Source organism: Silurus aristotelis (assembly GCF_946808225.1).
Source record: "Silurus aristotelis genome assembly, chromosome: 17".
In the NCBI taxonomy this organism is placed as follows: Eukaryota; Metazoa; Chordata; class Actinopteri; order Siluriformes; family Siluridae; genus Silurus; species Silurus aristotelis.
Window position 1 is genome coordinate 423000 of NC_139590.1, and position 17500 is coordinate 440499.

General features: G+C 43.7%; 3 protein-coding genes across 5 annotated transcripts in view; all 3 read left to right on the plus strand.

Annotated features, from left to right (window-relative positions):
* Positions 1 to 2534, plus strand: part of scaf1 (SR-related CTD-associated factor 1) — a gene marked incomplete at its 5' end in the record, with an annotated part of 3375 nt that extends 841 nt beyond the window's left edge. Inside the window, 2 exons of the mRNA XM_083566244.1 lie at positions 634 to 762; positions 1722 to 2534. Of these exons, the coding sequence (XP_083422370.1) occupies positions 634 to 762; positions 1722 to 1880 (288 nt within the window). The 3' untranslated portion in view covers positions 1881 to 2534. The remainder of the gene's footprint in view (positions 1 to 633; positions 763 to 1721) is intronic.
* Positions 2535 to 7242: 4708 nt separating this feature from the next.
* The window catches only part of hsd3b7 (hydroxy-delta-5-steroid dehydrogenase, 3 beta- and steroid delta-isomerase), a 327842-nt gene continuing 317584 nt past the window's right edge, over positions 7243 to 17500 (plus strand). Inside the window, exon 1 of the mRNA XM_083566757.1 lies at positions 7243 to 7449. The gene's annotated coding sequence lies outside the window, so the exon portion shown is untranslated. The remainder of the gene's footprint in view (positions 7450 to 17500) is intronic.
* trpm4a (transient receptor potential cation channel, subfamily M, member 4a) overlaps positions 11429 to 17500 on the plus strand; it is a 57647-nt gene continuing 51575 nt past the window's right edge. For 2 of the 3 annotated variants that reach the window (XM_083566727.1, XM_083566729.1), the window contains exon 1: positions 11429 to 11581. In XM_083566727.1, the coding sequence (XP_083422853.1) occupies positions 11510 to 11581 (72 nt within the window). In that variant the 5' untranslated portion in view covers positions 11429 to 11509. Of the gene's footprint in view, positions 11582 to 13998; positions 14520 to 17500 lie in introns of those variants that run through there. The other variant, XM_083566728.1, reaches the window with a different exon arrangement.

Sequence of the window (17500 nt, forward strand, 5' to 3'; positions counted from 1 at the left end):
AAGATTCACTCTGGCAGCAGAACTAAAAGGGAGAAGCAGAAGGAAACACAGACATGAGGATCTCTGGGATAAGAGACGACCCACCACACCACCATCAACAAACCTGAGTGAACGTGTGAGAGTGAGGAGACGACAGCATCCAAATATCCCAGTTCACCAAACACTCCATATCCATGATCCCTCCAGATCTGCTCCTTTACCTCACAAACACCTACTGACTAAAGACTCCACTAAATAAATGTGTTCAGCCTCGACTTGAACACTGAGACTGTGTCTGAGTCCCGAACACTGATTGGAAGGTTGTTCCATAACTGTGGGGTTTATAAGAGAAACATCTGCCCCCTGCTGGAGTCTTCATTATTTGAGGTACCAACAAATAGCCTGCACCTTTTGATCTAAGTAGGCGTGGAGGATCATCCTGGTACAGAAGTTCACTCAGATACTGGGGCGTGAGAGCGTTAAGTGCTTTATACCTCAGTAGTAGTATTTTATAATCAGTGTGAGATGGAATTGGGAGCAGTGTAGATGATTAAAACAGGGCTGATGTGATCATATGTTCTAGATCTAGTGAGGACTCTTGCTGCTGCTTTCTGAACTAACTGAAGCTTGAACCCTTTTTTCTCGTCCTGCTAGTATTTGAAGAAGCTGCACACCCAGGAGAGAGCAGTAGAGGAAGTGAAGTTGGCCATCAAGCCGTACTACCAGCGCAAAGACATCAACAAAGAAGAGTATAAGGACATTTTGAGGAAAGCCGTGCACAAGGTAAACACACTCCCTCTCTCCATGGAGCTGTGGCATAGCAGTGAGCCAAACATCACCTTGGTTTGCCCTCTGGGAAAACAGGTGAAAGGCTAAAATGAAGCCCAGTGCGCACATTCAGGTCCATCTGGGATCAGGTTTACGTGTTTTTTTAACTCCTCTCACGCAACAGTGTTTTTACCCCGATGTGCCTCCTCACAGCTTGTACAGGGGTCATTACCTTGTATTAATAACCAAAGCCTGGATTATAGACAGAAAATAAATGTTCATTTTAAAAAAGGTTACCCTGTGCAAAAGCTAGTGCCCCCCTATAGTTCCTCTATTGTTTAGGTCCGATGCATGATCGTTTCTAGGGTAACGGTTCGTTCTCGTGGGACGTGTACAGCGCACGCGTCACTGATGATACACTGATAGATTTTATTTTTATCAATGAGGTCTTGAGCATCAGCAAAGCTTTTTACTGTAAGAAGTGATTAAAAAAATTCAGAATGTGGTTTATTTATCTACATTTCTAAACAGCAATACAGTGCTCCCAGTGTTCTTCTGGAACATGTCCTCAAACTCTTCTTTTCCAAGCACCGGATCTCCTCAATGGTTTCAAAACCGTGACCTTCATCTTAGGGATAAGGGCAAGGTCCGCAGGAGCCAAATCTGGCGAGTAGGGTGTGTGCGGAAGCAAGATCGTTTTGTTTCACGTGCGAGGAGAGCTCAGTAACAGGGTGCGCACGTGGCCAGAATAGGATTCGTGTAAAAGCACGTGGTCAGAACAGCACAGGACCATGTCTTCTGATACACTGAATTGTGAAGGTCGGTGTTCCCTGTGACTGTGCGTGCAGCCTTGTGCTGCCCTCTGTTGGCGTGTTAGAAAAGTCTCAAAACCTTTTACCACCTACACACCGTTTTATTATTTGTAATGGTCTTTTGACAAACTTTCAATCTAAACTTGCCTTTGTGTGTTTCAGATCTGTCACAGCAGGACAGGTGAGATCAACCCGGTGAAGGTGAGTAACCTGGTCAAACTATACGTGCAGAGGTACAAGTATTTCAGGAAGCATGGCCGCAGAATGGACGATGAAGACAAGGAAGAGCGGGACTCCACGTCCCTGCACGGCTCCACGTGATCAGCTGTCTGGTTCAGACAGACCCTGTAGTGAGAGTTTGTGATTCTCTGCCATGCTGGTAACGTAAAGTCCTGAGCTCCACCTCTACACCCTGCCAGGCCACGCCCCCTTCCCTGTGTGTTTCATCTAAATGTGGGATAAAAGACTTGTGTGCATTCAGAGGAGGAGAGGAAGATCACTTTTGTGTACTCTTTTACTTGATGCTCTCTCTCTCTTTCTGAATGTTAAATATTCAGTAGAAATAAGAACAGACTCCTCCCCTCCGCTGATTGCATGTTTTTTTTTTTTTTTTTTTTTAAACGCATTTATTTTCGAATGCGCCTGATGTTCTTCAGAGCACAAAGTCACGTATGTGGAGAAAACGGACTCTGCAGGTGACTGTGTTTCCACAGACCCTCGTCTGCGGTCACGTCAGCAGGTTCTCAGACTTGTCCTTGTAGACATACACGTGTGTTTCGGACATGTGCTTTTCAGGAGGACCATGTGAGGAACCCAAGTGAAAGAGAAGTGTTTCCCACCACGAGCGTCTCACCAGCCGGGCTTCAGAACAGACAGATCGACACACCAGAACTCCCGCGAGGATTAGGACATGCTGCAGTATCTGATTTAATCAGTGAGGAATCTTCTGTCTGAAATAAATCATGTGTTCATAAATCTTTACTGGCAATATATACACACACAATCACACAACGAAACACACACACAAAGAAAGGAAAAGGACGCAGGGTTCCACTGCTCTTACAGTGTATTAAACTGCAGAGAATGTAGTTAATGTTTAAACCTGAATCTTTAGCTGAGGTTTAGTTTTACAGTAAATGTTTATTCTACATGAGCAGGAGGAAGAAGAGGAGCAGGAAGAGGAGCAGGAAGAGCCGGGGGGCAGGAGGGGAAATAACTCGAATAAATTATTCAGCCTTTAATGAATGGTGCGTGCGCGTGTGCACGTGTGTGTGCGCGTGTGCACGTGTGTGTGCGTGTCTGATTGGAAGTAGAGGTAGTACCCAAATAAACATTTTTTTTGCTCTTACAATCACGATACCAAAAAATAGTTTAAATAGATTACGTTTTGCCTGCTACGTTTGCATGGGACGCAAAACGTAATCTATTTAAACTATTTTTTGGTATCGTGATTGTAAGAGCAAAAAAAATGTTTATTTGCTGCCAGGACGCTGCCAGGATGTTCACATCTCCTGCATTGTGAGATTGTGAGGGTTCAGTTGGAGAGCGTGTATTATTTTCTGGGTGTTTGGTGTTTCAAAGCCCAGTTTTCGCCGGACACTGAATCGGAGCGCACTGATTAATCTCAGTAGATACATGTGGCTTCCTGCTGCTCATTTTGTCCGTCTCCACGTTCCACCTGTGAACCAGCACTCACACCTGCTGCCACAATACATACAGGTGGCATCAAAAAGTTTCAAGATTAGTTTAGCACGCCACGTCTGGCAGCACCCCGTCACTCGGAGCAGCAGAAGACGTGGTCCTGAGTACATCAGGAGCTGTGTGACCAGTGCTGTTCTGCCCACGTGCGTTACCACGTCTGCTAATCTGCCCACGTGTGCACCCTGTCACCACTTACCGTATTTTCAATTTACGATGATGTCATCAGAACGTATCTACGTCGTAACTCGGGGACGGCCTCTATTCGATTGTTTTGGAGCTAGAAATTTGCATGAGAGAGAAAAATATTGATCCAAGTAAAATTCTGAGCTGATTCGATTAAACACAAGTCACTTTTATAATCCATCAGTTCATGCATCCTGTTTCTGTAAGATTTATCAGCATGTGAACTTGCAGGAGGTAATAAATATATTTAAATTAAAATAATGCCATTTGAATTGAGTGACTCCACACTTATACATGCTCCTCAGAGGGAGTTCTGTTTTATTCTCCTCTTTAAAATTTGTGAGTTTGGGATGAAACCTACAGTGTAAATGAGGAGCGAGCTGCAGGATGTTACTGCTTTACTCTGCATCTCCCAGAACTTTACAGCACACTGCTGGAGTTCCACTACATCACTGTTATTCTGTTTAGAGTTTGTTAGATGTTATTGCATGTCATGAGATTTCAGTGTCGGTGTAGACTAAAGGGAAAAGGTTGAAATCTACAGTTTCAGCTTCACTTATTAGCTCAATATCAACGTCTGTGTGTTACTGGTGTTTCCTATTGAAGTGAAAATCCACAGACAGGAGCAGAAACCTACAAACCAATCAGCAAAAAAATGCATTTAATATCCAACTGCAAAAACCTCCAGAAGAATCTCACTATTCAGTAATCTGATGTGCAGGTGGACTTTCCAGAATGCACCACTGTTTACTATTTAACAGGAAATGACCAATATTACCCACAATGCATTGTTTTCTTTAATATACTATTATATACTGTATGTATTTGTTACAGCATCATTTTTATTCTTTCGTTTCTGGGTTGTTTGTTCAGGTTTTCAAACCTTTTTTTCAATAATCCATTTGTATTTTGTTTGTTAATTGGTTTATTGGTTAATTGGTTTGTGGATTTCAGCTCTTGAAGGAGGATCTCTGAGATCTGGTGTTCTGGCTGATAAACAGAGCAGTGAATAATGAAGCTCTGTGGATGTATTGATTTAGTGGTAATCAGATGGATCAGGAATAAACCCTGTGATGTGGAGATATTTATACAGTACACAGACCAGGATCTAAACCCTCCTTTGTTTACATGCAGACCTCACCTGCATTTCAGTTCAGTTTAAATTGTGGAATGATTTTAATAATGAACATCAACCCAAAGCAGCTTCACTGAAATAAATCAATTATAGAGAAATTGTACATTTAGAAATAACTGCTTATTCAGTTTATTTCTAATGAATGAACCAGTGGTGACTGGTGAAGGGAAAACTTCCTGAGATGACGGGGAAGTAAACTGGAGTGGAACCAGACTCAGCAGGAACCTCATCCTCAACACTGGATGTACGTTCATTACAGTTCCATCAGTGTTGAGGTTTTCTCCTGATCACTGATGGAGACTCGAGTGTAAACTGTTCATGTTGATTGTAGTCCTGAACCAACTTCATGGTTCTTGAGTTTAACCTCCACAGGAATTGCATGGATCTTCAGGCTGTAGATGTGGAACCATCAGACCTTCAGCATGTGGTGAGTGGTTTTATAGTGATAGAATCTTCACTGACATTTGTGTGAAACTGGAAAATATCCCACCTGTATGTATAAAGTTAAAACCTCATTACACTCCTCACTACCGAACTAGATCTTTTAAATTCAGTCCAGTTTTATGTGTGTAGTTTTAACAGTGTGTAGAAGTTTAGTGTCTATAGTGGTGTGAAAAAGTGTTTGCCCCTTCATGAGCTCTTATTTTTTTTGGCATATTTTTACACTTTAGTGTTTCACATCATCAAACTAATTTAAATATTAGTAAAAAAGAACACAAGTGAACACAACATGCAGTTTTTATTATTGAGGGAAAACTAAACCCAAACCTAATAACTGCTTGGGCCGCCCTCAGCAGCAACAACTGCAGTCAAATGTGTGTTATAACTTGCACTGAGTCTGTTTCTGCGCTGTGGAGGAATTTTACTCCACTCATCTCTGCAGAATTGTTGTAAGTCAGCCACACGCGAGGGTTCCCAGCATGAACCGCCTTTTTAAGGTCACGCCACAGCATCTCAATGGGTCAGGACTTTGACTAGACCACTTCAAAGTCTTTATTTAGTTGTTCTTTAGCCATTCAGAGGTGGACTTGTTGGTGTGTTTTGGATCAGAACCCAAGTTCACTTCAGCTCGAGGTCAGGAACAGATGGCTGGACATTCTCCTTCAGGATTTTGTGGTAAACAGCAGAATTCATGGTTCCATTTATCACAGCAAGTCTTCCAGTTTCTGAAGCAGCACAACAGCCCCGGGCCTTCACACTACCACCACCATATTTTACTGTTGGGATGATGTTCTTTTTCTGAAATGCGGTGTTACTTTTACACCAGACGTAATGGAACCCACACCTTCCAAAAAGTTCAACTTTTGTTTTATCAGTCCACAGAGTATTTTCCCAAAAGTCTTGGGGATCATCCAGATGTTTTCTGGCAAAACTGAGACGAACCTTTATGTTCTTTTTACTCAGCAGTGGTTTTGGTCTTGGAGCTCTGACATGCAGAAAATTTTTGCTGAGTCTCTTTCTCATGGTGGAATCATGAACACTGACCTTAACTGAGGCAGGTGAGGCCTGAATGTTGTTGTGGGGTCTTTTGTGAGCTCTTGGATGAGTCGTCGCTGTTTTCTTGGAGTAATTTTGGTCCACTCCTGGGAAGGTTCCCCACTGTTCCATGTTTTTGCCATTTGTGAATAATGGCTCTCATTGTGGTTCTCTGGAGTCCCAAAGCTTTAGAAATGGCTTTAGAACCCTTTCCAGACTGATGGATCTCAATTACTTTCTTTCTCATTTGTTTCTGAATTTCTTTGGATCTCAGCATGATGTATAGCTTTTGAGAAGCTTTTGGTCTACTTCACTTTGTCAGGCAGGTCCTATTGAAGAGATTTCTTGATGGTGAACAGGGGTGGCAGTAATCAGGCCTGAGTGTGGCGAGAGATATTTAACTCGGGTGTGATAAACCACAGTTTTTACAGGGGGGCAAACACTTTTTCACACAGGGCCATGTAGTTTTGGATTTTGTTTTCCCTCAATAATAAAAACCTTCATTTAAAAACTGCTGTTCACTTCACTGTTATTATTAAAATTATTTTGATCTGAAACATTAAAGTGTGAAAACATGCAAAAAAAAATAAGAGCTCAGGAAGGGGGCAAACACTTTTTCACACCACTGTTTAAGTTTCTCCCTAATGAGTGATCCAATGGTGACTGTGGTGAAGGAAAAACCCTGAGAGGATCCAGACCCTAAAGGGATCCTCATCCTCAACACCAAATGTCCATCGTTGCAGTTTCATCAGTGTTGAGGTTAGAAACTGTTCAGTGATCGACGCTTACATGCGGAACTTTCCATCCTCAAAGTTCATGAGTTGCTCAGTAACTTCATGGACCTTAAGGATGTTGATGTGAAACCATCAACCATCAACCATCCTGGTTCAGTCTCCAACTGAAGAGAACTTCATCCAGAGGTAGAACATCAGGATAAATAAGGCAGATCAGAAGAGAGATAAGAGACAGCGACTCTAATTACTGGCACCTCAGGAGCAGGTTTAACTCGACTTTAACACTCACCTGATCTTTACATTTACAGCATTTAGCAGACGTATGTGTCCAGAGCGACGTACAAAAGTGCTTTGAGTCTCTAGCAATGAATAAATCACTGGATTACAAACTTCATATATATATATATATATAAATAACTCTTGATTTCTGCAAAGCAAACTTGAAAAGTTTAAGGGTACCAGTGGAGCAGTGCTGGAGGATCTCAGACAGCGTGGTGCAGTGCGAGATGTGATGAGGTCACTGAGGTAAGATGGTGCTGGTCCATTTTTGGCCTTGTAGGCATCATCAGTGTTTTGAATCTGATACGTGCAGCTACTGGAAGCCAGTGGAGGAGCAGCAGTGGGGTGGTGTGGGAGAACTTGGGCTGATTGAACACAAGTGGTGCAGCTGCGTTTTGAACAAATAGCCATGTCAAGTCAAGTTTTTTTGTATAGCGCTTTTCACAACAGACATCGTCTCAAAGCAGCTTTACACAAATCAACAGTGAAGGTGAAGGTGTGTGTTTATCCCTGATGATCAGCCGTGGCGACTGTGGCAAGGAAAAACTCCCTTAGGTGTTATGAGGAAGAAACCTTGAGAGGAACCAGACTCAAAAGGGGAACCCATCCTCATTTGGGTGACATCAAGAGTTTGATCATAAATCTTTCAACAATACAGAACACTGGAGAGTGAGAACTAACATGAGCACTGGAGTATAAGATTATAAGTGATGTTCTTTCTGCAGTCTTATACAGTCTTTATGGTCAGTAGCTCCTAGTTTTATAAGCTCAGCATTTGTGATCATCACAGATCCAGCATCAGCTTCTCCATGCCAGAGCCTTTAAACACTCCAGGAGGTCCAATGTCAAAACTCCACACATGTAGCGGGATCCAAATGGCACTGGTACGTCTCTAGATGGTTCGTGATGTTTGCGAGTTCGGCATCTACTTCTTCAAAGGTCTGTAATCATCACGAGGTGGGACGTGACTGGAGCTGGAACAACCTCAGGAAGCCTCGGGATGGGGAGAGAAAGAGAAGCAGTGGAGAGGAATTAGCGTAGCTGCTGGTCATGATATTAACAGCACAAGTTGATAATGTGCATGTGATCAGATGTTCTGGAGCACAAGGTTATGATGTGATGTGTGTGATGTGTGTTATGTGTAGGCTTTGCTAAAAAGATATGTTTTTAATCTACACTTAAACTGGGAGAGTGTATCTGAACCCCGAACACTGTCAGGAAGACTATTCCAGAGTTTAGGAGCTAAATGTGAAAATGCTCTACCACCTTTAGTGGACTTTGCTATTCTAGGAACTACTAGAAGCCCAGAGTTTTGAGATCTCAGGGAGCGTGATGGATTGTAGCGTGTTAAAAGACTGGATAGATACATGGAGATTTAGTGCTTTATAAGTGAGAAGTAAAAGTTTGTAGTCTATTCGAAACTTAACAGGAAGCCAATGTAGGGACGATAAGATTGGGGTTATATGATCATATTTTCTTGACCTTGTGAGAACTCTTGCTGCCGCATTCTGGACTAACTGAAGCTTGTTTATTAATGATGCAGGACATCCACCTAGTAATGCATTACAGTAGTCTATTCTGGAGGTCATGAACGCATGGATGAGCTTCTCTGCATCGGATATAGACAACATGTTTCTTAACTTAGAAATATTTCTAAGGTGAAAGAAGCTGTTTTTGTAACTTGGTTGATATGATATTTAAAAGACAAGTTGCTCTAAAATAACTCCCAGGTCTTTTACCGTTGAACTAGTAGTTACAGAACAACCGTCTAAATGCAGGCTGAGATGCCGGAGCTTCTGTGTACTGGTTTTTGGGCCGATGAGCAAAATCTCAGTCTTATCAGAATATAAAAGTAGAAAGTTATGGGTCATCCAATCTCTTATTTCTTCAACACACTCAGTTATGCGAGCTAATTGAGCTGTATCGCCTGGTTTGGATGAAATATATAGCTGGGTATCATCAGCATAACAATGGAAGCTAATTCCATGCCTTCTAATAATATTTCCTAATGGAAGCATGTATATTGTGAAGAGCAGGGGTCCTAAAACTGAACCTTGCGGCACGCCATAATTTACTAGCATTAGCCTGGATAGCTCTCCATTTGAATCTACGAAATGGTAACGATCGGACAGGTAGGATTTAAACCAGCTTAATGCCTGTCCCTGAATACCGATGTAATTTTGTAAGCGATCTAGGAGGAGATCATGGTCTATAGTGTCGAATGCAGCACTAAGATCTAGTAGAACCAACAGCCAGATGAAGCCTTCAGAGGAAGACCTGCCAGCAGAGAGCTGCAGTAGTCCAGTCTCAAAATCACAAGAGACTGAACAAGCACCTGGGCAGCCTGTGTGGACAGAAATGGTCGAATCCTTCGGATGTTGTAGAGCAGAAATCGACAAGAACAAGCCACATTAGCAACACATGAGGAGAGGGACAGTTGATTGTCCATAGTTTGTGGCTGAAGGGGAGAGCAGAGAGTCATGAAGAGTTATTCTGAGATCTTGACTGTGATTTAGAAAGAAAGGAGAGAAGTGATACCGGTCTGTATTTGTTGATGTCTGATGGATCCAGAGCAGGTTTCTTTAAGATGGGAATGACCCTCACTCTTGATGTCACCCAAATGAGGATGAGGTTCCCCTTTTTAGTCTGGTTTCTCTCAAGGTTTCTTCCTCATAACATCTAAGGGAGTTTTTCCTTCACCACAGTCTCCATGGTGCTCATGGGATAAACACACACCATTCACCTTCACTGTTAAATTCTGTAAAGCTGCTTTGAGACAATATCTGTTGTGAAAAGTGCAATAGAAATAAACTTCACTTGCTTGACTAAAGGTAGTTGGCAGATAGCCAAATGTTAAGGACCCGTCTATGATTGTGAAGGTGAAGGGCAGGAGATCTTATGAGATGGTCTGAAGCATAGTTGATCTAGAGGGCAGGTGGTGGGATTGCAAAATTGGATGACTTGAAGTATCTCATCTTCTGTTAAGGTTGAGAAGCTTGACTACAAAAGAGTAGTGGATTCCTGGCTGTGTTGTGTAGTCATTGTTGGGCAGGAAGTGAAGGTCTGCTTCAATTAATCTTCTCATCATAGAAGGAGGCAGGGAGGATGGAGCAGGTGTGGCGGGGGGTTGAGGAGCTTACGAGGATCTTCTGCAGAGGCATTGAGCTTTTCCTTGTAGAAGGCAGTTTTAGCAGAAGTCACCTCCAAAGGAAATTTGATCAGGAGTGCGCGGTAAGATGTGAGGTCTACATCGAGTTGTGATTTTTTCCACTTCCTCTCTGCAGATCTGAGTTCTCACAGATTGCTGTGCAAAACTTCTGACAGCCACGGTGTGGGACAAGAAGTCTTCTTGGATTTTGTAGTCAAGGGGCAGAGGAGGTCCATGGTTAAAGACAGGAGTGGAAGGAGTCAGTAGCAAAGTCCAAGGGTAGAGAGGAAAAGGAGTCAGGGTCAGGAAGAGATGAAAGAATACAGGAAGCTACAGAGGAGGAAGCGATAGAGTGAAGGTTAGGACGGATAAGAGAGACGTGTAAATTGTTTTTCAGTAGAATAGGAAGAGAGATTGAAAAGGAAACCAGGTGATGATCAGAAATTTGTAGTGGAGTGGCAGTCATGTCTGTAGCTGGGGTAGGGCGGGTGAAAACCAGGTCCAGGACATTTCCTCCCTTGTGTGTTTGATTACACACACACAAACACACAGAGCGCTCTCTCCTGATCCTACTTCAGGTGAGATTAGATCATTCTCTTTTCTTACCTTTGTTTGTTCTCCTGAATATAAAACTGACCACTAGGAATTCTAACTTTTTTTTGTATTCTTCCTGAACATATTGAGTGCAGGATCCTGAAACCTGCACGACCGGTCTTACGGGGCCGAGTCGAACAAAACGCCCATAACGACTCCAACAAAAGCTCAGACAAAACACTCCTGAACCTTGATTGAGTTTTTGAATGATTCAGGGCTCAGACCAACGATTTCAGGAGCAGGGATTCCGAAATATTCAAATGAAGTGGGGAAAAAAATAAACAGGAGCTCGGTCATGTGACGGAGCAGAAACAAAGCCTGCTATTAACTCCAAATATCACACACTCACTCTGTGTAAGTGTGAGGAATTCTATCACATATACATGTGTGTACGGCACACTGCGGAATGAAACAGGTAGAAGTGTGGGAGTGTTTGTGGGAGAGTGTGTGTTTGTGGTGGGAGAGTGTGTGTGTGTGTGTGTGTGTGTGTGTGTTTGATTAATCAGTGCAGTAATAAAATAAAGTAGAATGAAACAAAGCAGGTGTGGGTGGGTGAAACAGCGCCCTTTGCAGGTCAATTTTATGGTTTGGTTCAGGCCCAGGAAACACTCATCATAATTAGAGTTAAATAATGAAGAGCTCGACGTTCCGATCTGCTCCGTGATCCTGATCCACCGCACCTACTACCAGATCCCAGAACATGAACTTCAGCAGCATGATTCGCTTGTTGAACACAATTCCGCACACGTTCTCACAGGATGGTCATGAAATGGTAACGAGTCTTTAATCTCTCTCTCTCTCACACACACACACACACACACACACTCAATCTCTTTAGTTCTCTTTCTGACTCTTACACACACACACACAAACACCTTCACACACGCTTTCTCTCTCACACTCGCACACGTTTTTAATCTCTTAAAAACACTTGCACTGTGTGAGGGGCAATGTGGGGGATGTGAGGGACTGTGCGGAGTTGTGAGTGGCAGTGTGTGGGTATGTGGGGGACTGTGTGGAGTTGTGAGTGGCTGTGTGTGGGGATGTGGGGGACTGTGTGGAGTTGTGAGTGGCAGTGTGTGGGGATGTGGGGGACTGTGTGGAGTTGTGAGGTGCAGTGTGTGGGTATGTGGGGGACTGTGTGGAGTTGTGAGTGGCTGTGCGTGGGGATGTGGGGGACTGTGTGGAGTTGTGAGGTGCAGTGTGTGTGGATGTGGGGGACTGTGTGGAGTTGTGAGTGGCTGTGTGTGGGGATGTGGGGGACTGTGTGGAGTTGTGTGTGGGGACGTGGGGGACTGTGTGGAGGTGTGTGGGGATGTGGGGGACTGTGTGGAGTTGTGAGTGGCAGTGTGTGGGGATGTGGGGGACTGTGTGGAGTTGTGAGGTGCAGTGTGTGGGGATGTGGGGGACTGTGTGGAGTTGTGAGGTGCAGTGTGTGGGGATGTGGGGGACTGTGTGGAGTTGTGAGGTACAGTGAGTGGGGATGTGGGGGACTGTGTGGAGTTGTGAGTGGGGATGTGGGGGACTGTGTGGAGTTGTGAGGTGCAGTGTGTGGGGATGTGGGGGACTGTGTGGAGTTGTGAGTGGCTGTGGGGGGCTGTGTGGGAATGTGGGGGACTGTGTTGAGTTGTGAGGGGCAGTGTGTGGGGATGTGGGGGACTGTGTGGAGTTGTGAGTGGTTGTGGGGGGCTGTGTGGGAATGTGGGGGACTGTGTTGAGTTGTGAGGGGCAGTGTGTGGGGATGTGGGGGACTGTGTGGGGTTGTGAGTGGCTGTGTGTGGGGATGTGGGGGACTGTGTAGAGTTGTGAGGGGCAGTGTGTGGGGATGTGGGGGACTGTGTGGAGTTGTGAGTGGATGTGGGGGACTGTGTGGAGTTGTGATGGGCAGAGTGTGGGGATGTGGGGGACTGTGTGGAGTTGTGATGGGCAGAGTGTGGGGGACTGTGGGGATGTGGGGGACTGTGTGGAGTTGTGAGGGGCAGTGTGTGGAGTTGTGAGGGGCAGTGTGTGGGGATGTGGGGGACTGTGGGGATGTGGGGGACTGTGTGGAGTTGTGAGGGGCAGTGTGTGGGGATGTGGGGGACTGTGTGGAGTTGTGGGGGGCAGTGTGTGGGGATGTGGGGGACTGTGTGGAGTTGTGCGGGGCAGTGTGTGGGGATGTGGGGGACTGTGTGGAGTTGTGAGGGGCAGTGTGTGGGGATGTGGGGGACTGTGTGGAGTTGTGCGGGGCAGTGTGTGGGGATGTGGGGGACTGTGTGGAGTTGTGAGGGGCAGTGTGTGGGGATGTGGGGGACTGTGTGGAGTTGTGAGGGGCAGTGTGTGGGGATGTGGGGGACTGTGTGGAGTTGTGCGGGGCAGTGTGTGGGGATGTGGGGGACTGTGTGGAGTTGTGAGGGGCAGTGTATGGGGATGTGGGGGACTGTGTGGAGTTGTGAGGGGCAGTGTGTGGGGATGTGGGGGACTGTGTGGAGTTGTGAGGGGCAGTGTGTGGGGATGTGGGGGACTGTGTGGAGTTGTGAGGGGCAGTGTGTGGGGATGTGGGGGACTGTGTGGAGTTGTGAGGGGCAGTGTGTGGGGATGTGGGGGACTGTGTGGAGTTGTGAGGGGCAGTGTGTGGGGCTGTAGGGCCATAAATCCCTCTACCAGTCCACACAAAGGTGTGAAGTTAAGTTTCCATTCCAGGTTACTAAATTCCAGCGATGCACAACCACCAAAAAGCTCAGCTTCATGCACTCGTCTTTTCCTCACACCTTCCAGCAGTAGCATGTCTAGAAATTCACCATTTTTTTAATAAGAGCAACATTTTACACAAAAGTAACTCATTGTTCCTCAGTAGATGTGAGCAGAACTGCTGTGCTCCAACCTTTTCTAGAATCTTGGAGATAAAGAGGAGGTTTGATATTGGACTATAATCTAGTTATTGAGGGATTTTATTGGAATGACAGATTTGTTTCGCTGAAGGGAGCAAAGAAATAAATGCCGATGGGTGAATAATAAATGTGGAGGTGGATCTGAAGGAGTTTTCAGGGTCAGAGTTCGGTAACAGTTTGAAGTGCAGCGCTGACGTTTTTGGACAGAGGAGTTTACACTTCTTCACGTTTTCTTGACAAGCTGGGTTTGTTATTTTTGTTCTTTTTTTGTCCTGCCAGTGATTACTTTCCTGTAGCAGCATGCCCAGCAACATGCTCATGAAGATGAAGATAGTAAGTCTGGGAGAGTGTGGTCTCTACTGGTCTGTTCACTGCACTGAACTCAGATCAGCACTGCAGAAAGCCTTTAGACCTTTAAGGTTCATGAACTTCTACATTATTTGCATTTAGATAGGAGTAGACTCACCTGTAGTGGGCGTGGCCAGACTGGGCGTAACTGTTTACCTGCGCCGGCAAAAAAAAAAAAAAACATGGCGGAGGTCTCGCGACAGAAGTAAATTAGAGAGGTGCGCGCGAGGGGCGGTGGAGAAGTGGCCGCGCGGGTGGGGCTTCGAGCTCGTGCATGTAGAGGAGAACGATTTAGAAACGCAGAAAGTGAACTTCTCTATGGCCGTGGACCATCCACCCGCGAGTGGAAGATCATCCCCACGGCGCAGCGCGATTGTTTCTTAGAGCGCGCGCAGGAACCGGAGGGGAACCGAGCAGGAGGAAGGAGACATGACTCCAGACAGAGAGAACGAGTTGGGAAGGGAAGGGTCTGTAAAAGGAGAAAAAGATCAGGTTGGTGTGGATTTAATTTCTTTCTAAACTATAAAGTGAAAGTTTTTTTCTCTTTTCTTCCACCGCGACTGCGCGCGCGATCGGGAACCGTCCGAACCACTGCACTGCATCGTTTAAAAGGAATGTGTGTCCTGTGGTGTTGTGTAGAGTTGTGTAGAGTTGTGTAAACATAAATGTGTGCAGTGTTTAGTAAAGTACAGTAAATACTAACGTTCCTGGACATTCTGTTAGTTACGGTTCTGATGAGAACCTGCGAATTCTGTGGGTTTTACTGATCAGGTAAAGTGTGTAAGTTTGATGTTTGATGTTCAGTACACACACACCCTGAGTTCTAGAGGGTTAATCCGGTCATTATGAAGTCCAGCAGACGGAGGAGGTTTGTGTGGGGAGTGTTTCAGTTCTATTAAAACTAGAACTAAAAACAGAACTAAAGGGTACTGAACTCTCAGAACTGAAAGATGCTGAACTTTCAGAACTATTGGTACTGAATGGAACTTTTCTTTGGTGGTAGGTCAAATTATTAAATATTTTAAAGTTGAGTTATGCAGGAAAACGACAGTGGATTAAAAACCCCACATACAAATGTATTGAATGTTTTTTATTAGTGTTCATTTTATTATATTTACACTGTTTACATATACAAATAAATTCTCCTCAATTTCTCAGTCAATTTACTGACTTTAACTGAATGGGTGTACAGATGTTCAGGTGTATGAATGTATAGATGTACAGATGTTCAACTGTACAGATGTTAACCTGTATAGGTTTACAGATGTTCATGTGTATAGGTGTTAAGGTGTACAGATGTTCAGGTGTACAGGTGTACAGATGATTAGGTGTATAGACGATTAGGTGTATAGGTGTTTAGGTGTACAGATGTTCAGGTGTACAGATGATTAGGTGTATAGATGTTTAGGTGTATAGATGTTTAGGTGTACAGATGTTCAGGTGTATAGGTGATTAGGTGTATAGATGTTTAGGTGTATAGATGTTTAGGTGTACAGATGTTCAGGTGTATAGGTGATTAGGTGTTTAGGTGTACAGATGTTCAGGTGTATAGGTGTACAGATGTTCAGGTGTACAGATGTTCAGGTGTACAGATGTTTAGGTGTATAGATGTTTAGGTGTATAGATGTTTAGGTGTATAGATGTTTAGGTGTATAGATGTTTAGGTGTATAGATGATTAGGTGTATAGATGTTTAGGTGTATAGGTGTACAGATGTTCAGGTGTACAGATGTTCAGGTGTACAGATGTTCAGGTGTACAGATGTTTAGGTGTATAGATGATTAGGTGTACAGATGTTCAGGTGTATAGGTGTACAGATGTATAGGTGTACAGATGTATAGGTGTACAGATGTATAGGTGTACAGATGTTTAGGTGTACAGATGTTTAGGTGTACAGATGTTTAGGTGTACAGATGTTTAGGTGTACAGATGTTTAGGTGTATAGATGTTTAGGTGTACAGATGTTCAGGTGTTCAGGTGTACAGATGTTCAGGTGTATAGATGATCAGGTGTATAGATGATTAGGTGTATAGATGATTAGGTGTATAGATGATTAGGTGTATAGATGTTTAGGTGTATAGATGTTTAGGTGTACAGATGTTCAGGTGTACAGGTGTACAGATGTTTAGGTGTATAGATGATTAGGTGTATAGATGTTTAGGTGTATAGATGTTTAGGTGTACAGATGTTCAGGTGTATAGATGATTAGGTGTATAGATGTTTAGGTGTATAGATGTTTAGGTGTACAGATGTTTAGGTGTACAGATGTTCAGGTGTATAGGTGTACAGATGTTCAGGTGTATAGGTGTACAGATGTTCAGGTGTACAGATGTTCAGGTGTACAGATGTTCAGGTGTATAGATGTTCAGGTGTATAGATGTTCAGGTGTATAGATGATTAGGTGTATAGATGATTAGGTGTATAGATGTTTAGGTGTATAGATGTTTAGGTGTATAGATGTTTAGGTGAATAGATGTTTAGGTGTACAGATGTTCAGGTGTATAGGTGTACAGATGTTCAGGTGTACAGGTGTACAGATGTTTAGGTGTACAGATGTTTAGGTGTACAGATGATTAGGTGTATAGATGATTAGGTGTATAGGTGAATAGGTGTACAGATGTTCAGGTGTACAGATGTTCAGGTGTACAGATGTTTAGGTGTATAGATGATTAGGTGTATAGGTGAATAGGTGTACAGATGTTTAGGTGTATAGATGATTAGGTGTATAGGTGTTTAGGTGTACAGATGTTTAGGTGTATAGATGATTAGGTGTATAGGTGAATAGGTGTACAGATGTTTAGGTGTATAGATGATTAGATGTATAGGTGTTTAGGTGTACAGATGTTCAGGTGTATAGGTGTACAGATGTTCAGGTGTACAGGTGTACAGATGTTTAGGTGTATAGATGATTAGATGTATAGGTGTTTAGGTGTACAGATGTTTAGGTGTATAGATGATTAGATGTATAGGTGTTTAGGTGTACAGATGTTCAGGTGTATAGGTGTACAGATGTTCAGGTGTACAGGTGTACAGATGTTTAGGTGTATAGATGATTAGATGTATAGGTGTTTAGGTGTACAGATGTTTAGGTGTATAGATGATTAGATGTATAGGTGTTTAGGTGTACAGATGTTCAGGTGTACAGGTGTACAGATGTTTAGGTGTATAGATGATTAGGTGTATAGGTGAATAGGTGTTTGGGGAAAGGTGTTTGATTAAGGAAAAGTAAACAGGTCACATCCTGGGACAGAAATGGCGTCTGAGAGCAGGGACTGATGTTTACTGATGTTGCAGACTAATAATTAGGTGTTGAATATTAAATACTTTCCAGTTTTTATTTTATTATCTGAGTTTAATAAATAAAACACAGTAACATCAGCTTTGTGCACGTTTCTTTCTTCAGCACAATAGTGTGAGATGTGTAAGTTTCCCCCCGGGGCTACGAGGATCCTGCACTAATCACACCCTTATTTT